Genomic DNA, 23306 nt, shown 5'->3' with positions numbered 1-23306 from the left:
AAGGAAAGTTTTAAATCTATATATATATATATATATATATATATATATATATATATATATATATATATATATATATATATATATATATATATATATATATATATATATATATATATATATATATATATATATATATATATATATATATATATATATATATATATATATATATGTATTTCCAATGAAGTAGTTGTTTTGAATAACTCATTTTCGTTCAATATGTGAAGACCCTTTTCGTGCCATGTTAATATATTCAAAACAGTTGTGTTGTTTGGAAGAGGCCCATTTGAAAATCTGTAAAATCTTGCAATTACTGAATTGAACTTTGTTTGTTTGTTTATTTGGAAGAGGCCCATTTGAAAATCGGTAAAATCTTGCAATTACTGAATTCAACTTGATGGTTGCAGTTGAAAACATACATTGCTTATGCAATAATAGTTTACCATTTTTGAAGATAAAGGCGGTTCAGAAGAATACCGATGCTTTCAATCAACAAGGTGAACAAACACATCAAACAAACTAGACGATTCGACTGATTCATTGACGAGCGCGGCCAAACGGTCGTCGAACCAGACGAGCTACTCGTCTGTTTTTAGTCGAGCTCGGTTTCTGGAATATGAAAATAAACGTTTTCTGGAATAGGGCCCTTTACTACATATTTTTTCAATTGTTCATCGGAACATATCGTTCATACATTTTACTTTAGTATTGAATTGTTATTTTTTTTTCAAATTTATTCAAAGACTCGTGCCAATGTAGCGCCACACAGTCTGATAAGTGAATTGATCTATTTACGTTTGCTTTGCTCTTCTCTCACAAACACTATTACCCCATTTTAACACGTGGGCTTACCTATACTACTAAAATGGCTAGCTTCCACCTTCACCTTAATCCGCGTTAACAACATTGAGCATGACATGACAATAAGGGTTTGCAGAAGAAATGAACACACTTTCAAAATAAAAATGATGAATGAAAATAATTTTTGCCAAATCAAATCAGTATTCTATGTAAATGAAAATCACTTTTGCTTGCAAATAGGGAAAAAATATCATACAAAAATAGTGTCTAAAGATAATTTTATATTATAATGGTAAGTTTTGGTGAGGATATTTGAAAATTCATAGAAAATAGTTTAAATTAGGGTCAGAAAAACGTAGTTGTAGTAGGTAAATAACGCCAAGAAAAAATTTTCATACACATTTTAGCAATTTAAAACTGCCTTAGGGCAAGGTGTATGGCACGATTATCGCTATCTCACTCTACCTACCGTTATCGCATATCTCACTATCTATCTGCTGTAAAAGTTCATCATCGACATCACGATATGTCAGCTGGTGGTAAATTGGTAATTCGCGATGGTGTCGACGTCTGGTGGCGACTTCAAATTAGGGCCATAATTTGTGTCCCAAACTCGATAGTATAATCTCTATCAGATTATAAGACACGGAGCTGGTTTTTAAATTTTTAAATTTGAATGAAAATTTTCACATCATGTTATTTAATTACTTGAAACACGTATTTCTGGCTTTCATTCAACCATATGGCTATACAATTCCAAAATTGTTGCTGATTTTTTTCATTATAATATAAAATTGTTATCATAAACAATTTTCGCATGAGACTTTTTCACCAACTGCAAACTAAAATGTATTTAATTCAAATAGAATACTAATTTGATATGGAAAAGCTAATTTTCATTCATAATTTTAATTTTGAAAACGTTCATTCCGACTGAAAATCAGCTATTCGTTGACGCTACCCTAAACTAGTAAACGAAGCACAATGCCGCCAATGCGGATCGTTATTTTGAAGAAAATAAATACTTTTGACGTTTGAGATATTGGCACCAAAATCATGGCGGGTGTCATATAGCTGCTTAGGGCCGACTAATCTGATAGAGAATAGTTGGCTTCATACAAACTAATGTCGTACCCAGATGTCGACACCATTCCGCCGTCAACGCGAATGCCTTTGTTTTTCTTTTTCGTTATTAGTCTTGAATGACGTTAACGTTCTCTGTGTTTTTTGCCATCTCAACGTATGCATTAACTAGCGTCATTTATTAATATAATGTATAATGTATTCCGAGGGGCAAGCTCTAGAATACGCGTGACCACAGTTCAAGTCGAAGGAAATTTCGTTGACGAAAAATCCCCGGCCAGAACGGGAATCGAACCCGAACACACGGCATGATAATTTGAGACGCTAGCCACTCGACCACGGGTGCACCACGTTATTAGTAGGTTTGTCTTGTACCCTCATCTCACCGTCACCCACCTTCAACAGCCAGTCGAACACCAGATGCCATCCCTAGTCCTTATGACAATACTACAGTGCATGTGGCAACTCTCGGTTGAGACAACTTTACCCAATTTCCATATCTGAAACCTGACCAGTCCCACAAAATTGTTGTCCTCTTAATCTCGGTCTAACCATATTTTTAGGATTAAATAATGTAAATAAAACTGAATTAGTGGCTCCGCAAAGCTTCTACGATTGAGCCTTATAAAAGAACGAATTGGAAATAAAACAATGTTTGTATAGGCGAAAACTGCTGAGGCCAAAGGAATTCCGAGAAGTCTCGTCTATGCCCAGGAATGCAACAGACAGAATAATGAACCTGATGTTATTCAGAAGGGAATTTTATAGCGAATTCGTTTTTGTTCAGTTTCAACCCCAGTGCCGCACTCACTGCTGTCAAAACGTTTTTTATTCACTCATAGCAAATTCGTTTTTGTTCAGTTTCAACCCCAGTGCCGCACTAACTGCTGTCAAAACGTTTTTTTATTCACTCAGTTTCGCACTCAGTGTCGCACTAGTTCGCCCCGAAAGCTGTTAGTTTCGCACTGAGATGTTTCACGGGTTGGCACTCGGGTTCACCAATACAACTATACTGAACTGTCAAGTTCCGAGTATTGTTTTGGAAAATCTAAAAATAGAGACTATGAAAATGGAAAACCTGCTGCTCTTGCTTTTGTATTATTTGAATCGTAATCCAATTCGGATTCTGATTTTCAAGAGTATATTCGTGTAGACGGCATTAAGCTCCGTGTGCTTTCATTGGGAGGCGAAAATTATTATGGATATTCAGGAGGAATAAACATGCTCTCAAAATCAAAATTAGGAATGAAAATTTACTTTAACGTATCGAATATTTATTTTATGTGATGAAATAAGAGGGTTTTTTTCCGATATCGCAGAAACATTGAACGAAAACTGTGTCTAATGATGATTTTATATTATAATAGTAATTATTTGTGGAACAAACAGGAAATGCATCGACAAATGGTTAAGTGAGTGTCAGGACTACATGTGTTAGGTAATCAAACAATATGAAGTAAAAATTTTCATTCAAACTTTTATATTTTTACACTGCACTTGGCCCTTCTGATCTTATAGAGAATACTTTACCTCCCAAGCACTAATATCTCCACCAGACGTCGACACTGTACATTTGTCGTCGCAAATATAAACAAATCAGACTATACAATGCACACCAACAAACCACCGCATTCGTGAAACTGAAAACGTTTTTTTATTACAGAGTCAGTGTGGCACTGACTCAGTTTTAAAAACGAATTCGCTATCAGTTTCAACCAAGGAAAGTGAAGTGGAAGGTAAAACGTAATGTCAGAATTGCCGTTCGGACGTATCCCGTAAGATTGAATTTATTCACATAGATGGTATCCAAACAACACTAAACATTGGCTACAGTTTCGTCGGCACAGTTGATTGCCGTTATGAACCAGCACAAAAAACAAAGCTGCAAATTATGCACCATGTCGGTACCACGATCAAAGCATTCCCTGAATAAATCATATCACATTAGCCGAGCCAGCTGGCGGAAGCATATGCATAAAGGTTACTAGGTTACTGTTTTCAACGACAACTGTTTATTTATTATACTGCTTCAAATACCTTCGACGAAATCAAATGTAACCATACCAACGTAAGTAATAACATAAACAAATCCAAACCTTTCGACTTGCCATTCCTCATACGTCTTTTCTAAATAGTGTAAATTACGAGCCACCTGTTAACTCCACCTTCTTGGTTTCAACCTAGTGTCGCACCAGGTTCGCCACAAAAGCTGTTAGTTTCGCACTGAGATGTTTCACGGATTGGCACTCGGGTTCACAACTATACTGAACTATCAAGTTCCGAGTATTGTTCTGGAAAATCTAAAAATAAAGGCTACGAAAATGTAAAACTTGCTGCTCTTGCTTTTGTATTATTGGAATCGTTATCCAGTTCGGATTCTGATTTTGAGGAGTATATTCGAGTAGACGGCATTAAGCTACGTGTGCTTTCATTGGGAGGCGAAAATAATGATGGATATTCAGGTGGAATAATCCTGCTTTCGAAATCGAAATTATGAATGAAAATTTACTTTAACGTATCGAATATTTATTTTATGTGATGAAATAAGAGGTTTTTTCCGATATCGCAGAAACATATTGAACGAAAACTGTGTCTAATGATGATTTTATATTATAATAGTAATTATTTGTGGAACAAACAGGAAATGCATCGACAAATGGTTAAGTGAGTGTCAAAACTACATGTGTTAGGTAATCAAACAATATGAAGTGAAAATTTTTATTCAAACTTTTATATTTTTACACTGCACTTGGCCCTTCTTACCTGATAGAGAAAAAATTACTTCCCAAGCACTAATATCGCCACCAGACGTCGGCACTGTACATTTGTCGTCGCAAATATAAACAAATCAGTCTATATAACGCACACCAACAAACCACCGCATTCGTGAAACTGAAAACGTTTTTTTATTACAGAGTCAGTTTGGCACTGACTCAGTTTTAAAAACGAATTCGCTATTAGTATGCCACTAGGCAACCCAAGCTTCACATTAAATCTTCACTTCACATTGCAAATCAGTATTATCTAGGAAAGCACTTGAAAAATTTCTCTATTGAAAGAAAAATTTTAACGCTTTCGCGTGAGTTCTGTTACAATACTAAAAAATTTATTCAAAAGTTTCACAATATATACATGGTTCCTTAAACTAAGATTGACGAGGAACATCTCCTCTCTCTCTCTTGAAAACCGATAACATATCGGTTTCGTTTAGATCATCTACCTTCCTTGTCCCTTCTTCTAGCGTATGGTAACGTGCAGTCTGAGACGGCTGCACTACCCTAAGAAAATACCTTAAGTTTATAGCACCTCGTCGGTGCGCCTATCTTATTCTTGGATTTCCCCTTTCCATCCTTCGCTCTAAATAACATCCTTTTATTTTATTACACCCTGCTGGTGTATCTGGCTGAGCGCAGCTAGGGATGGAAAAGGGTAATAAAAATGCATCCTAAATGATGCATGCATTAAATTGTTTACCGGACGCTATTTAAATATTCGTCCATTCTGAATTTATGACCGGCAATAATTTCGAACTACAAGCGTTTTCTAGCCTAACAAAACACTTGAGCTCTTACATCTTTTAATTGCCTTACATTGGTCCTTTCTAAACGTTTCTATACCTCGCTTGGAGGTCTTTTCTAAATATAATCTCAAATATTGCTTATCTTATGGATCTGTAACTCGATCCGCGATAAGCCTCAGCTGTCCGTAACAGCACTCATTATCCAGGAAGCCCACATAGTTTGTCCAGAAAATAATTGGGAAAAAAGAAGAATTTGAAAATTTAGAAGAAAATTGACCACCGAAATAGCCGGCACCATTGGAAGACCTGCGCGGATACTGTCCGGAGAGTAGCATACAGGAACAATCTGAGAGGTAGTGTTGCCCGTAGTAAAGTTTTTCATCTCAAAGGCGAATATGAAAAAACGACTACAGTTTGCTAAGGCATATATAAGCAGACCTAAGGAGTTCTGGAACAAAGCATTTTATACGCATGAGACAAGAACCAATCTATTTGAATCGGATGGAAGACAGATGGTGTGGATGAAACCAGAATCGGACTCCATCATTATTGTGCATCTGTGATGGGAAATCAGGAACCGTCTGGAGCATAAAAAACTAGGAATAATCAGCCATATCAAATACTAGGCGGTTGATTTTTGTTATCTGTTAATATCTGAATTGATTTAAATTTTCTTTTTAAAAAAAACTTGAACTAAACACTCAATTTTGCTACGTCTGAATTGAAGATTTTTTGATTATTTTTTAAAACATGAAGTAGAGATGTGATCATTTTAATTAGAATGAGAATAAAAAGAATCGATTTTATGATGAATATATGTCGCTTTTAATTATTTACTTTTAAACCCCGAAAAACTTAAAAATAATAAACCAACATCGGTTGTAAACTCAATTTTGGGGCGATTGGCTGTACTTTTCCCTACCTTGACCAGTCTCTCAAAATTGTTGCCCCCATAGAGGAAATCAGGGTAAAACCGACACTCTAAGGATTTCCACATATTTCCAAGATCTACCATGTGTCTTCGACTTCAAATCGTTACAGAACCTCTTTTCAACTGTTTATGAACTGTTGTATATCTAAGGGTGCTCATACACTGTTTGACCGAAGCCAAATATTTGACTCTTTTTGACAGATAAAATTTGGTCAACGTGTACTGATCAAATATATTCTACACAAAACACGACAAGCAAATATTCAATTATTGGATGCCTAAAATATTTTTTCAGTCTGTTCTTCGAACCTGTCGGTACATGGTTAGGTTACCTTGAATATTTCAGTTGATTTTTTCCATGTTCGGTGTTTGATATTGTTTACTACTGTTGAAAATTGAAGAGTGGCAAACAAAATGTTTGTACAAATATCAAATCAAACCTTATCTGTCAAAAAATATCAAATATTTGACCTCCGGGCAACCAGTGTACGGCCACCTTAAGTATCTGTTGATTATTTTTTGAGTAAACCTCGAATTTTGATAGAATACAAAAATTGATGTTTTCATGTGAAATAAATGGGAGTGCGGGTGAGATCGACACCCTGTCGGGTAAAACCGACACCTTTGAAGAAAAAAATGAAAACTTGTCACAATAATTTCAAATTATTAAAAGGTTATCCATATACTATGTGGACACTTTAAGATCCCAACTTACCGATGTGAAACTTACCACGTGAAATGTGCCGATGAACGTTGAACGAAGGGATACAATTAGCTCTGCCAGGCTTTTTTGTTGACATGCCCGATTCAACATGTCTGTTTTATCAGTTTAGCTCAGCCGTTTTGTCTTTCAAATATAAACACGAGGCATCTACAAATAGTAAGAACGCACCCTGTCTGCGAAACACAAATCAGGTGTCGGTTTTACCCTGGCTGAAGGTGTCGGTATCACCCCGAATGGATTCGAAATTTCAAAACAATGTTCCGAGCATTGATAAGCAACAACCTACCGTCCCACAAGCTGCACTGAACAAGGATCTACGATGAATTAAGCCCATAAAGGAATCGAATTTTCCAAAATTTTCCGGTTTAACACTTAAATTCCACGAACGAAATTTTACATGGACTGTCTTCTGTTTATTAACCGGTTCTGTTTTGTTGTTTGTTTTGACAGCAAAGCGATTTCCGCAGCTGTGGATTGACTCGGGAATTGTCAAAAAATAGCTTCCAAGCGTGAGAACACACTGGACGGCTCTCCCGCGCGGATTTCGCAATGACAGACCGCCGCGGGCCCTCGATAATGAAATGTGAATGAGATAAAACACACAAGGCGGGGCGGGTGTGTGCGGTTCCAATATCACAGTTGTACAGTTCCTCATACGCTGCGGTGGGTCGATGGAGATGATGCGCCGCAACGGTTTTGTGAGAGTATTGGTGTTTATGCGCTTTTGAAAAGTGTAAATAAAGCAAGGCAATAAGAAATGTTCTCTCAGGTGAGCCAATGCGTGAAAACCACTCTGCGGTCATGTAGCTGCGGATACTCGAATTCCATCCAAATTGTCGAGAAATGCAATATTTCAGACGTTTGTGATCAACTTCTCTCTCCCTCTCGCTCAGGTAAACATCCCCTCTTCCGTTTTCCACCATTCTGTCTTTATATACCGCCCCTCTCATCCGTTTACTGTCCAAACAGTTGTACCTTGTACCATAGATTCGTCTTGTATCCGTCTAAAAAATATAATAATGGCAGCTAGTGAAGCCGCCGAGAGCCGCTGAATGTGTTATGCATCAAGTTCCTGCTGCGACTTGTCATTGCGAAAATCGCGCGGGTGAGCCGTCTAGTGTGTTTCCACGCTAACCAGGATACGTTTATGACAAGGTAGCCTGGGGTGACATTGTGCATTTCGAAATGAGTGATTTTTGTTCGTTTCGACCACCTTTGCCATTATAAATTTCAAAGCGAGTTCGAAACGAGCGAAATAAATAAGACAGTAGTAGAGTTTCGAGTAAAGTTTGACATTACGTAACATTGTGTTCGAGCATTTTTTAAATCGAAACGAGAACAAATGTCTCGACAAGAAATGGTTTATCGTCGTATGGGAAAATGTTCGTCAAACGTTGATTTCAATACTAAACCTTACATCAAAAAAAATTCAATTGCCTTTTCTTTGGTTTTGACGTCTATTTGTACAAGTATGTGAGTATAAATACAATACTTTTATTTCAGCACTATGGAATCACAAAGAAATACAATAAGCGTCACATTTGCAGTACATTTGTTCATTTTCCGTAGGCCTTAGAATGGGTATATGAGTACCATCAATACCGGGTATCTTGAATTTGTCGAAGAAATATTGCTTTGTTTCGTTAAACGATGTATCCAATCCGATCTATTTTTCGCATAAGCTTCTTTCCAGAAGTGACATCATTTCATTGAACACTGATGAAACTGTTGGTTGAGCCACACCAAATGAAAAAATTTCTCCTTCATTACATTAATTTGGTACGACCAGAAGCCAGATGATTCAAAACGGCCGCTAATTTCAAAGCTGCAGGAGTAGCAGTGCTTCTGAAAGTTGTTTGGAACACGGTTGTATCCGAAATATTTTTAAATGCTTCTCGACTAAGTCTAATATACTGCAGAAACTTTATATCGGAAACGTATACAAGACAAATTCACTTATTTTCACTAAGTGAAAGAGAGTCACTTTTATCCCTCAACTCCCGCCTCTGTGGAATAAGCGAACTCTCTTGTTCACTATCGTCAAAAATCATTTCGCGATCTTTTCAGACAGGGTGCGTTCTTTTTAATCACAATTCCAATATAATATCAAATTGGATTTGTTTTTCGGCATTGTTATTTGCAATAGTCGTGAAGTTTGCTTTGTTTACAAACCAAAAAACGAGTTACTCGTTTCGACATGCGAATTCGTTTTTAAAACAGAATCAGTGCCAAAGTGTAATAAAAAAACAGAAAGTGGGTTATATCTATGGTATAACCGCAATGGTGACGTAGGACTATCGTTGATTCAGTGATCCTTTGTTTGAAGTTGAATCTGAATCCATTCTGAATGAATGAATAAATGAATATTTGGGGGACTTCGAAAATGAGAGCGTTACGTTGGAGGTACAAGGTTTTATGCATCCAATATTGGATACGAAAATATCCTACTGATGGGGAAGAATAATCTTCAGAAGCTATCCTGTTAATTGCGATTGATTAAAAAATCACAAAACCAAATGTATTTGGTCACAGTATTACATGGATAGAAAACATTCAAATAAACTCTTTCACATGAATGTAATTTTAAATTCCCAGAGGAACTGGCAGATTATTTTCCGGATCTTTCTCGATGCTGAATGACATCCAAACGGAAAGAATTCCGTGTGTGTATGTGTGTGTGTAGCGGCTGCTTCGATGGTCACCTTCTCTTCTCCTGAAGGATCGGCTTCTCTGAGCTCCCTCACAGTTTCAAACAAACTGCTCGCGTTTCAGGGCAGATTTCGATGTTGTCTTGTCGATGTCCTCACGAAAAATGAATGCGTCTCACCACCAGAATATCGCTTAAGTATGCTTTTTGTGTGTGATTGAATCGAGAGAAGGCGTGGTTTACGATGGCAATTTGGAAGGCAAACTAGAGGGGAATGAACTCTCTGAGCTCGGAACTTTCGGCGACTGAGCAATAATCGATTACGGGCGCATACAATATTGGATACGGAAATATCCTACTGATGGGGAAGAATAATCTTCTCCACATTTTCCTCGATACTGGAAGCCCACCAGTGGTTAATACCAACTCGATAACCACCTGTTAATAGCACTTGATTGAAACATATTTGGTCACAGTGTTACATGGATAGAAAACATTCAATTAAACTCTTTCACATGAATATATTTTGAAAATTCCCAAAGGAACTGGCAGATTATTTTCCAGCAATGATTAGATCTTTCCGGAACTTTCTCGATGCTGAATGGCATCCTAACGGAAAGAGTTCTACGCGTGTATGTGTCGATCCTTCGCCGTCCACCTCCTCCAGCACGTTAGGCAACGATGTTGTCTTGTCGATGTCCTCACGAAAAATGAATGTGTCTCACCACCAGAATATCGCTTAAGTATGCTTTTTGTGTGTGATTGAATCGAGAGAAGGTGTGGTTTACGATGGCAATTTGGAAGGCAAACTAGAGGGGAATGAACTCTCTGAGCTCGGAACTTTCGGCGACTGAGCAATAATCGATTGCGGGCGCATACAATATTGGATACGGAAATATCCTACTGATGGGGAAGAATAATCTTCTGAAGCTATCCTGTTAATTGCGATTGATTGAAAAACCACAAAACCAAATGTATTTGATCACAGTGTTACATGGAAAGAAAACATTAAAATAAACTCTTTCACATGAATGTATTTTTAAATTCCCAGAGCAACTGGCAGATTTTTTTCAGTAACGATTAGATATTTCCACATTTTCCTCGATACTGGAAGCCCACCAGTGGTTAATGCCAACTCGATAACCACCTGTTAATAGCACTTGATTGAAACATATTTGGTCACAGTGTTACATGGATAGAAAACATTCAATTAAACCCTTTCACATGAATATGTTTTGAAAATTCCCAAAAGAACTGGCAGATTATTTTCAGTAACGATTAGATATTTCCACATTTTCCTCGATACTGGAAGCCCACCAGTGGTTAATACCAACTCGATAACCACCTGTTAATAGCACATGATTGAAACATATTTGGTCACAGTGTTACATGGATAGAAAACATTCAATTAAACTCTTTCACATGAATATATTTTGAAAATTCCCAAAGGAACTGGCAGATTATTTTCCAGCAATGATTAGATATTTCCACATTTTCCTCGATACTGGAAGCCCACCAGTGGTTAATGCCAACTCGATAACCACCTGTTAATAGCACTTGATTGAAACATATTTGGTCACAGTGTTACATGGATAGAAAACATTCAATTAAATTCTTTCACATGAATATATTTTGAAAATTCCCAAAGGAACTGGCAGATTATTTTCAGTAACGATTAGATATTTCCACATTTTCCTCGATACTGGAAGCCCACCAGTGGTTAATACCAACTCGATAACCACCTGTTAATAGCACTTGATTGAAACATATTTGGTCACAGTGTTACATGGATAGAAAACATTCAATTAAACTCTTTCACATGAATATATTTTGAAAATTCCCAAAGGAACTGGCAGATTATTTTCCAGCAATGATTAGATATTTCCACATTTTCCTCGATACTGGAAGCCCACCAGTGGTTAATGCCAACTCGATAACCACCTGTTAATAGCACTTGATTGAAATATATTTGGTCACAGTGTTACATGGATAGAAAACATTCAATTAAACTCTTTCACATGAATATATTTTGAAAATTCCCAAAGGAACTGGCAGATTATTTTCAGTAACGATTAGATATTTCCACATTTTCCTCGATACTGGAAGCCCACCAGTGGTTAAAACCAACTCGATAACCACCTGTTAATAGCACTTGATTGAAACATATTTGGTCACAGTGTTACATGGATAGAAAACATTCAATTAAACTCTTTCACATGAATATATTTTGAAAATTCCCAAAGGAACTGGCAGATTATTTTCCAGCAATGATTAGATATTTCCACATTTTCCTCGATACTGGAAGCCCACCAGTGGTTAATGCCAACTCGATAACCACCTGTTAATAGCACTTGATTGAAACATATTTGGTCACAGTGTTACATGGATAGAAAACATTCAATTAAATTCTTTCACATGAATATATTTTGAAAATTCCCAAAGGAACTGGCAGATTATTTTCAGTAACGATTAGTTATTTCCACATTTTCCTCGATACTGGAAGCCCACCAGTGGTTAATACCAACTCGATAACCACCTGTTAATAGCACTTGATTGAAACATATTTGGTCACAGTGTTACATGGATAGAAAACATTCAATTAAACTCTTTCACATGAATATATTTTGAAAATTCCCAAAGAAACTGGCAGACTATTTTCCAGCAATGATTAGATATTTCCACATTTTCCTCGATACTGGAAGCCCACCAGTGGTTAATGCCAACTCGATAACCACCTGTTAATAGCACTTGATTGAAATATATTTGGTCACAGTGTTACATGGATAGAAAACATTCAATTAAACTCTTTCACATGAATATATTTTGAAAATTCCCAAAGGAACTGGCAGATTATTTTCAGTAACGATTAGATATTTCCACATTTTCCTCGATACTGGAAGCCCACCAGTGGTTAATGCCAACTCGATAACCACCTGTTAATAGCCGCGCGTGTATGTGTGTGTAGCGATGTCTTCCCAGGGAACCGTTTGAGGCATCACTCTCCTCCTGATAGATTCCCTTCTGGCCTAGGGTGCACAAACAGGCTCTTGGTGACACCGTTCATCCGCGCTTTCATGATAAATAAAGAGCTTCACCGCAACAGCGACAACATGCTCCAATCGCTGTTCAATTAGAACTGAGTGGATTTCCGAGCGCCGCTCGCTTATATACCGATTGGTGATTTCAATAGCCTGTTTTGAAAGCAATTTTAAGACTATTGAAACAAGTTTTTGGATCAAAAAGTAACAAGTATATAACGCGTAGACATTTTATCTTTCGAATGAAGTGTTTATCATACCATTTCGTTCAGTTGTTTAGGAGCTATTAACGCTCAAAATCTCGGTCTCCGGCGTAACGCTTTCGTTTTCGAAACTTTGATTTTACCCCCGGTATAGAAATGAAAGACGTAGTCCTACGTCAAAAACGTTTTCAGTTTCACGAATGCGGTGGTTTGTTGGTGTGCGTTATATAGTCTGATTTGTTTATATTTGCGACGACAAATGTACAGTGCCGACTTCTGGTGGCGATATTAGTGCTTGGGAAGTAATTTTTTCTCTATCAGATCAGAAGGGCCAAGTGCAGTGTAAAAATATAAAAGTTTGAATAAAAATTTTCACTTCATATTGTTTGATTACCTAACACATGTAGTTCTGACACTCACTTAACCATTTGTCGATGCATTTCCTGTTTGTTCCACAAATAATTACTATTATAATATAAAATCATCATTAGACACAGTTTTCGTTCAATATGTTTCTGCGATATCGGAAAAAAACCTCTTATTTCATCACATAAAATAAATATTCTATACGTTAAAGTAAATTTTCATTCATAATTTCGATTTCGAAAGCAGGTTTATTCCACCTGAATATCCATCATTATTTTCGCCTCCCAATGAAAGCACACGTAGCTTAATGCCGTCTACTCGAATATACTCCTCAAAATCAGAATCCGAACTGGATAACGATTCCAATAATACAAAAGCAAGAGCAGCAAGTTTTACATTTTCGTAGCCTTTATTTTTAGATTTTCCAGAACAATACTCGGAACTTGATAGTTCAGTATAGTTGTATTGGTGAGCCCGAGTGCCAACCCGTGAAACATTTCAGTGTGAAACGAACAGATTTCGGGGCGAATTAGTGCGACACTGAGGTTGAAACTGAACAAAAACGAATTCGCTATTAGCTTTGACGGAAAGCAGCGATCGCAAAACAATTCATAACAACTGTTTTTTTTTTGTTGCGAATATTGCGTGTTTTGCTACTTTTTTTGAAAATACGTCAATAATATGTGAGATAGAGGAGTTAGTGAACCATTAAAGTTAAAATAACGGAACTAGTACTCAGGATGTGTTGTTTCTGTGCTGATTTTTGAAACCAATATTTCCATTTTCAGACAATTCTATGGCTCGATATGTGGCACCCGGATGCGTGAGAGTTCGGTCATCGATACCCGGGCCCGAATCCAACGGAATTATGAAAACATGTCCCACAATTTATCATTTTATCAATTCCCGATGGATGTGACCATTCGGAAGAAATGGCTTCGATTCTTCGGACAGGACCTAAACAGCAATACTAAAACATGTACATTTGCTTGCTTCACTTCAGTCCAGATTGTTTCATGCATATCGATGGCTTGGATATACAAAATCGTCGAAAACTGATACGAACAGTTAAATTTAAACAAATCCAGATAATACAATTGTACACAAAATAGTTTATTCATAGCTGTTCCTACTGTCAGAAAGGCCAACGATTCTCATGCCTCGGGAAATCAAAACCGGAAGACTCATCGAAAAGTCTTAATTGACATGAAGCAAGAGTTGAATCCATCAAAAACATCCGTAACATCCGCAGAGTTGGTCCACTTTTCTAATGGGAGGAAACATGACTATCCCGAGAGGGATATTCTGTCAAAGAAAATCGGGAGCAGCACCACCAACATTTGATAGGCCGGCTCTGATAGATTAATTCAAGCACTGTGGCAAGAGATATCGGAGAGCTACAGAAAGCTCCAGAAAGCTAAAATCCGAACCACAATTTCCGCTTGGTTTTGATTAGAGAGAAAACCTAATTGGATTATCTTTACGCTGCAATGAATACATATACACATTAGGCTAAAATACCATAGAAACAAATTTATTCAGACAAATTTATAATAACGTCCCATGATACTTGCAAAGCTAACACGTCACAGCCTCACTACTATTGATGCACTGGTCGGTCCAGACTACCTTGTCATAAATGTACTCTGGCTTCTAACTGAAAAAAATTAGGGGGTGTCGGTTTTACTCACAGTGTCGGTTTTCCCCGATTTTCCCTACTGAATAAAGAAATGAGAATTGCCGAATCCTACTGAACATACCCTTAGAAAAATATAAAAAATAAATATAAAAAATAAATTTTCAGACACAATTTGCGAAAAGAAAGTGTTACTTATTCGATACGAAAAAGAAAATTTTCATTCATATTTTCTATTTTCAGGGTGTAGGGCAGATAGGGGCAATATGACAAAACGGGGCGAAATGGATCATTCTTCGTTTGAGCTTTCTATTGAACCAATAGCACTAATTTTTAAACAATTGTGTTAGAAATATACTTATTAAGTATCTCCTTGAAAACCGTATACGAATTCAATTGTTTTATAAAGATATTGTAACGAACCTCACACTGATTGATTATGACGAAAACCATATATGAAAAGCAGTCTACAAAAAATAGCTCTGTACGCTTCATACTGAAATTTATGACTCTGCTCTTTATATCAATTCGTACTGGCATTATTTCTGAACATTTACACTGATTTATTGTACTGCTTTGCCGTTTGATGTAAAAGATCAGTTCATTTTTATTGAGAGTAAATGTACGGGGCGGAATGGCTATACGTGCTTGGGGCAGTAACACCATGTGTTTTTCAACATAACCTGTAAATACAGCTGTCAACATTTGTAAACATAGTTGGAAATAGTTAGATGTGGAATCATGGTGCGGAATTATACCAGAACATCCGATCGTAAAAAGTGGTCACAGAACGGCTCGCGGCAATCGAAGCGGTGAAGAGTGTTACGTCAGTGTGACATGCATTCTTAGTGCATTATGTCCCGCGGAAAACACTTGAACGTTATTTACATTGTGCAGATCCTTTGCATCTCCAGCTGCACGGATCATTTGGTAATGTTTTCACGACAGAGCAATATTCTCGCTCTGTCGTGAAAACATATAATATTCTGCGGGAAAAAAGGCAGAAAAGCGCTATAACTTCAGCTGAGCGCTGAGTGCGGAATAACGATCATAGATCATATCTTCCACAGGACTCCCTATGTTGCTACTGTCGGCACAATTCAGTTCCTCTACGGGCGACGATGGATGGATCCAACGCTATCCATGCCAATATTGGGTACATAACGGCACAGATATTCTATGTTTTTGCTTTGAGTAACGAAAAATTGCAGTCCAATCACTTTGATCACATTGTTATATTTTGTACATGCTAACTGATTGAAACCCAATGAAATATACGTGATGGTTGCAAAATAGAATAAACTTTCGTTTTAAGATTGAATCAACTAACAAGGTCATATTACCCCACATGGTGGACTATTTTGCCCCGTAGTGCTTTCAATCGACGGAAATGGAACACATTTTTAAAAGTGTAAATTTTCCACATAAATCTTTTTTAAAGTATATTCATACAATTTACATCGATCAATAAGGTTTCAAATCGTGAGAGTTTAACATGTAACATAATTTATAAACATTTCTACGTGTTTTAGGACGTTTCGTTCTTAGGGGGACCATATTGCCCCTATCTACCCTATTTATTCCACCTGAAAATCGATTACCATATTCGTCAACCACGAAGCTCAATGCCGTCAACTCGGATAAATATAACCTCAAGATCATTTCAAATTGTAAACGATAAATATGTGATAAATAACATGTAGCGAAGGAAATGATATTTGCATGATTTCGCATTTCCACAAATAAAAATCGATTAAATTGTTTGAAAATTATTAAGAAATGAAAACCAACTGTTATATTTTCAACTATAACAGCTAATAATTAACTATTTATTTGACCTGACCGCATGTTGTCATATTGAAAATGGATGGAAGAATGTGAAAGTAGCGTGAAATCTCACATCATTACGTTGTTGTTTTATTTTCTTGCCTTTGAATTAATCGTACAGAGTCTAACTTATCCTATTTCAAAACCGAAAGAAAACTGCAAACGGCAGGATTGCGTATTTCTCGTTCGACAGAAATAGATTGTATTACATTTTCTTAAATGGACCTTCATTCCTTCAAATTCACACCGGTTTAGTATTGCATCAATATCACTTGAATGGCATACCATTCAACTAATCCATGCTGGTGCTCGGAAATGATCCGAAGCATATGCGGATAAGGCGAATCATGGATGAGACTTCCCGAGCAAATCGAAATAGAGATGCCACGATACTTTTTCAACGTTACGTATGCTGCCGGCTTTATGCGTAGGAGTGACGGCAGTAGTTTCCCGAAAACTTGAGAAATCACCCTCCTGCATGGAACAATTGAAAAGGATGGTGGTGAGAACGTGGAGCGAAGATAAACCGTCTGGTTCCACGCCTACTAAATGTATGAATTATAATTTTCTCCGATAATAAATTAGCACATTTTTTATTATTTTTTGCAATCTACAGATTTCTTGAGAATATCCTAATTGCGATTCGGAAAACAATTTTGATAGTTAATCCTTCTTTTTCATAAAACGAAAAATTGTCGGCTGTATTTGTCACGTTGAGTCTTCCTGGCATTCAACGTAAACAGAATCCGGTTTATCAATGCATCATCGCCTACTCTTAAAATATTGGACATAGTAAAATCGTTCTTATATCTAATGCTTGTAACACATCGCTTAATTATGCTCTTTGTGGTGGCCGAATGTCAATTCTGTTAAACTCCGATGACTTTTTTCTGCATTCATGGAAATGTTGAAAGATTATACAGAATTTGCTCCCCAATTAATTCATTCATCAAAAGGGCAGGGAACAATCACGATGTACTTTGTGTAGACTTACTCCTTGGCGGGAACTTCAATCACTCGTGGCTTGTCGATAATGCGCGCTGTGCGATTGCCTTTCTCGACAATGCCAATAATCCATGCCTGACAGCCTTCTTGCTTCTCGATATCTTTACAATAAGCTGCAGCTTGCTCACGGGGCAAACAAATCAGCAATCCTCCCGATGTTTCTGCGGAATGGCCTTGCAGCAGCTGGAACATATTACCACAAGCTTTTGCCACTGCTGCCATTTTGGCGATTACTGGTAGATTGTGGATTACGAATGAAACTTCGTTCTTCTGGTGTGATGCAAGTGTTTGTGCATGTCCAAGCAATCCAAAGCCTGTGACATCCGTTGAACCGTGGGCATTATATTTGTGCATCAAGCGTGCTGCAATTCGATTTAATCTCGACATCGAGTCCATGGCACGGTGATAGGCTTTGCGAACATCCTCTTCCGACACTACCAACTTGATACGATTCCAACGCTCCGACTGATCCAGCCACTGATGTGCATTGACGGCCACCTGCGTTCCGAGGGCTTTGGTCAACACTAGCACATCACCCACAACAGCATTGTCCGGTACGATGAATTCATTTTGCTGGCAAATAGTCGTTGCAACTCCGCCAATTGTACACCATGGATTGACCACACTTTGACCGCCCGTAACAGAAGTGCCGGCTTCCAACGCAGAATCCTGTAATTACAATAAAGTGATGAAACATTGGAGTCACTTTGCAGTACATTACAAGTTAAACATCAATTGTAAAAATTTTCAAACCAACCGGTTTAAAAGGCGCAATTTCAACCAAACTATGAATACTTATATAACTTATAATAGGTAAATAATGAATTTGTCGTACCTTGAATCCTCTCATTATGAGTGGTATGACAACATCGCGTTCTTTTTCCGTCATCTTTGTGCTAACAGCCAGCAGCATCAGCATATTGTCGCATTCGGTTACTCCCATCGCGTATAAATCACTCAAAACATTCGCACACGCAATTTTGCCCATCATGTACGGATCGTCAACAATAGGGTAAAAGAAATCCGTTGTTTGAACCATACAGAGACCACCATGGCGAAGAGGAATGACGGAACAATCCAAGCCGATTCCAATTCGTGGCGAAGACATAGATAAATACTGCGCTTCCGGATCTTGGGTGTAATCTTGTTGCAGCGACGAGACCAATTTTTCCAAAACATCTTTCGGTACTTTGCATCCTCGTCCTTTTAGATCGGCAAAACGAGTCAATCGGAACGAAGCTTCCAAATCGTGAGCCGTCGGATCGAAAGGACGCCGCAACACCAATCCCGGATTGCCTCCCAGATCGATCTGAGCCGTACCAAGTGAATCATGATGATAATCACCCATTATGTCCTCTCTTGCTTAAAGCAAATCAAGTCTCGATAGTGTTTTGTCTACCTTTGTTGAAACACTTTTACCGAAATGATTCTTTTTCACTTTGGGCGCACTGTACACACACAAAATTTTAAAGCAAGATGGCTGCACCAGCTTTTTTCCTCTTGTGAGTGCTTCTGGTGGTAACAAACCAGCGGTCGGCCGTAGCGTCTGTTATGTCCAAGCTCTAGCGCGTGTCTGTTCGCCGAAGGGAAAATCGAAAGTTTGGCTACCCTGCGCTGCGGCAGTCGCGCTGGAGGAACAAATCTAGAAATTTCTGTTTGCTGCTAAGAGCGCGATCACACTGCATCTGCTGACGTATCGGTGCTGGTCTCTCCTCAGACGATGTGGAGAGTTTTGCTTTGAATGGGTTTCCTATAAGAAACGTTGCACACTAAATCAATATAGCGGAAACAATATACACATGAGAAGATTTTATCTATTTGTGCTACTGTAATTGACGAATCTACGTTAGATTTACAACCAGATAACGCAGCGAGAAAAACGATGATTTTGGTTTGAAATTCGTTTGAATTTTTTTAGAAAAATCAGAATTTCTCTCCGAATTTCCCGGTTTTAAGTATCGTTTCTACGCTGAAAAGGTTAGGAAATCATCATTTTACATCGTTTCATTTATAACGCAAGGAGAATGGTTTGATGTATGTGTTGAAATTTACACTTTTCTACTAGGCGAACAATGGGTAGCATATGTTGCGTTTCAAATACTGCAGATCCTTCTCGTATCGATCGAACGGAATGTTTGTGTTTGTGCATCATTAGGCGTGTTTGGGATAAACATTGAACACTAGCGAAAAGCATGTCCGAGTAAAACAAAAACATGGAATTTGAACATCGTGTGCACATGGTGTTTTACGGGAGACTGGTGGGAACTACAGTGCAATCACGATCCTGAATGGTGCCTGGAAAATTCTGTTTCGGATCCTCTTACGACGTTTATCGCCAATAGTAAATAAATTTTTGGGAAGTTATCAGGCCGGATTAATGCCCGGTGTCTCGACGACGAACCAAATTCTTACACTTCGGCAGATCCTCCAAAAGTGCCCCGAGTATCAGGTCTTCTCGTCACATCTTCATCGACTTTAAGGCAGCATATGATACAATTTACTGACGACAGCTATGGAGAATAATGGATGATCACGGCTTTTCTGAAAGCTGACAAGACTGATTCAGACAACAATGAACGGTGTGCGGATCTCAGACGATCTTTCGGAATCGCATGAGACTCTCAGGGGGCTTCAACAAGGCGATGAACTCTCCTGTCTGCTCTTAAACGCTGGAAGTTGTTAAGCGGAAAGTGGGCTTCAACATGCGGGGCACGATTTTCTAGATTTTCGAAGTCTAGTCAGTTTATCTGCTTCGACGACGACGTGGATAAACTATACCGTACTGAAACACGAAGCAGGGCTGATTGGGCTCGAGATCAATGCGTTTAAAACCAAATACATGTTTACAGTGCGGTCTGATCGTAACAGAATTCTTCCTAGTAGTAGTGTTGTAATCGACGGCGACAACCTCGAGGCGGTAGAGGAATTTGTTTACCTTGGCTAGTTGATAATAACTGACATCAACAACAACCGCGAAATTCGAATACGCATATTCAATTGAAGTGGCGCCTACTATGGGCTCTGCAAAACCTTAAGGTCCATCAAACTCCGACCCCGTACGAAGTGTACCATGTGTGTACATCCCTAATTCGATCGGTTGTTCTCTATGGACACAAAACATTGACGATGCTTGAAGAGGACTCACAATTTCTTGGTGTTTTCGAACGTCGAATAATATACGAATATATAATATAGAATAATATACAGTGGTGTACAGGAAAACGAAGTATGGAGAAGGTTGAAACACGTGTTGAGGAGCAATATCTGCATTTAGCTCAGTGTATGATTTAGCCCCTATCTAGTACGGCGCCCATGAGTTGGTGCGCGAAAAAATAGCCTTATTAATATTAATGATTTTTTTTAAACTCTTCGATTTTTTTCAAAATTGTCCGGGAAGCTTTTATCCTGTGCTTTTTGCTCCGTTTTTGGGAAGGGGCAATGATTATGGATTGGTGGATTGAACATACTTTGAAAATAAAATTTAACTTTTGCGTATCAAATATGTACAAGACACCCCCCCCCCCCTCCCCCTCCGTGGACAAGCGTGGATATTCCTTAAACATCCCCCTCCCCTGTTGTCCACGTGGACATTCTTCCTGTTTTTGGAAAAAAACAAGAAAATTAAATTTTTTCCGCTCAAAAAGTTTGGTTCTATTAGGCTGTCAAAACAGTCCTGCGGTATTTTTTTTTTTAATTTTCATTTGTTCATAAAATTAGTTACAATCATCTGTTTTAAGTCAAATATGCGCCGTTTTGTTTTGTTGACTTGTTTCCAACGAGATGCCAACTTCATAATACCTCTGTTATAGAAGCTCGCTTCCTTATTGGCAAAAAACTCGGATAGCCAATTTTCACAGGCCTCTTTTGTGGCTAACTTCTGACTACCTAGCTCGTTCGCCATGGACAAAAACAGGTGGTAGTCACTTGGTGCAAGGTCCGGACTATACGGCGGATGCAAAAGAACCTCCCATCCGAGCTCCCGGAGCTTCTGGCGCGTCACCAAAGAAGTGTGTGGCCTGGCGTTGTCCTGATGGAAGACAATTCGGCCTCTGTTTATCAAAGATGGCCTCTTCTTCATGAGTGCTACCTTCAAGCGGTCCAGTTGTTGGCAGTACAGGTCCGAATTGAGCGTTTGGCCATAGGGAAGCAGCTTATAATAGATTATTCCTTGACAATCCCACCAAACACACAGCAGAACCTTCCTGGCCGTTAATGAGGGCTTGGCCACCGTCTGAGCCACTTCAGCGGGCTTCGACCACGACCGTTTGCGCTTCACGTTATCGTAAGTGACCCACTTTTCATCGCCAGTCACCATCCGCTTCAGAAACGGGTCGATTTTGTTGTGATTCAGCAGCGATTCACATGCGTCGATACGGACAAAGATGTTTTTTTGCGTCAACGTGTGTGGCACCCATACATCGAGCTTCTTTGTGAATCCAAGCTTCTTCAAATGGTTAATAACGGTTTGATGACTTATCCCCAGCTCTTGGCCGATGCTACGGCTGCTACTATGCCGGTCTTTCTCGGCTAATTCAGCGATTTTGTCGCAATTTTCGACGACAGGCCTTCCGGAGCGTGGCGCATCTTCGACGACCTCTACACCAGAACGAAAACGTTGAAACCATCGTTGTGCGGTGGAAATGGAAACTGTATCGGGTCCATAAACTGCACAAATTTTATTGGCAGCTTGAGATGCATTTTTGCCTTTGTCATAGTAGTACTGTAAAATATGTCGGATTTTCTCTTTATTTTGCTCCATATTTGCGACACTATAACTCACGAACGACTTAACCAAACAAAACACTGTCTAGGACTATATTATAGCTATATAAATACCTTTCCAACAAGCTATAGTATGACTCGATACAATGAATACAACTAAAACTACGCGCTTACAACGACACCTCGCGGAAATACCGCAGGACTTTTTTGACAGCCTAATATTTTCTATTCCATGTTTTTATTGATAACAATGATAGCCTTATTAATATTAATGATTTGTTTGAAACTCTTCGATTTTTTTCGACATTGTCCGGGAAGCTCATTGTTTTCATCCGAATTCCATTTACGTCATCTTAATATCCATATCAAAATATCGCTTGTGAATCTACTCTCGAGTGTTTTTTTTAAAGCTGACCGGCTGTCACGTTAGACTGTGTTCAATTCCTGATGCTGTTCATTTAACTGATTCGTAGATTCATTATAACATTATTTTACTATTCGTATTGACTGCATTGTGCTTTTTGCTCCGTTTTTGGGAAGGGGCAATGATGGATTGGTGGATTGAACATAATTTGAAAATAAAATTTTACTTTTGCGTATCAAATATGTATTCTCTGTAATTGAGAATTATATTAATTTTCGAGTGGTGGAAAATTCTAAAGAAAAATTATGTCTAATAATAATTTTATATTACAATGATCAATTTTATCGGGAATTATGGAAGTCGTTCCATGTAATCAAATAACCAAGTCAAAATTTTTTAGAAAGTATTTTGTCTCAGAACCCGGATATCGACATTGTAC

General features: G+C 38.1%; 1 protein-coding gene across 1 annotated transcript; it reads right to left on the bottom strand.

Moving 5' to 3' along the window:
* Positions 1-14820: 14820 nt before the first annotated feature.
* Positions 14821-19455, bottom strand: LOC129778847 (inactive selenide, water dikinase-like protein). Its single transcript, XM_055785973.1, has 2 exons — positions 18617-19455; positions 14821-18450 (listed from the first exon to the last, which is right to left on the bottom strand). Exons 1-2 carry the CDS (start codon positions 19127-19129, stop codon positions 17767-17769), a joined length of 1197 nt encoding a protein of 398 aa, XP_055641948.1. The 5' UTR covers positions 19130-19455; the 3' UTR covers positions 14821-17766.
* Positions 19456-23306: the final 3851 nt, after the last annotated feature.

This window comes from Toxorhynchites rutilus, chromosome 3 (genome assembly GCF_029784135.1).
Source record: "Toxorhynchites rutilus septentrionalis strain SRP chromosome 3, ASM2978413v1, whole genome shotgun sequence".
NCBI classification, from domain to species: domain Eukaryota; kingdom Metazoa; phylum Arthropoda; class Insecta; order Diptera; family Culicidae; genus Toxorhynchites; species Toxorhynchites rutilus.
This window is presented reverse-complemented; position numbering and strand designations above follow the sequence as displayed.

What these genes read in the sequence shown, in the direction of transcription:
- LOC129778847 (XM_055785973.1), bottom strand. Translation starts at nt 19,129, where the DNA reads ATGGGTGATTATCATCATGATTCACTTGGTACGGCTCAGATCGATCTG. An exon ending in TCATAATGAGAGGATTCAAG is followed by an intron (nt 18,451 to 18,616) that starts GTACGACAAATT and finishes TTGTAATTACAG; the next exon opens with GATTCTGCGTTGGAAGCCGG.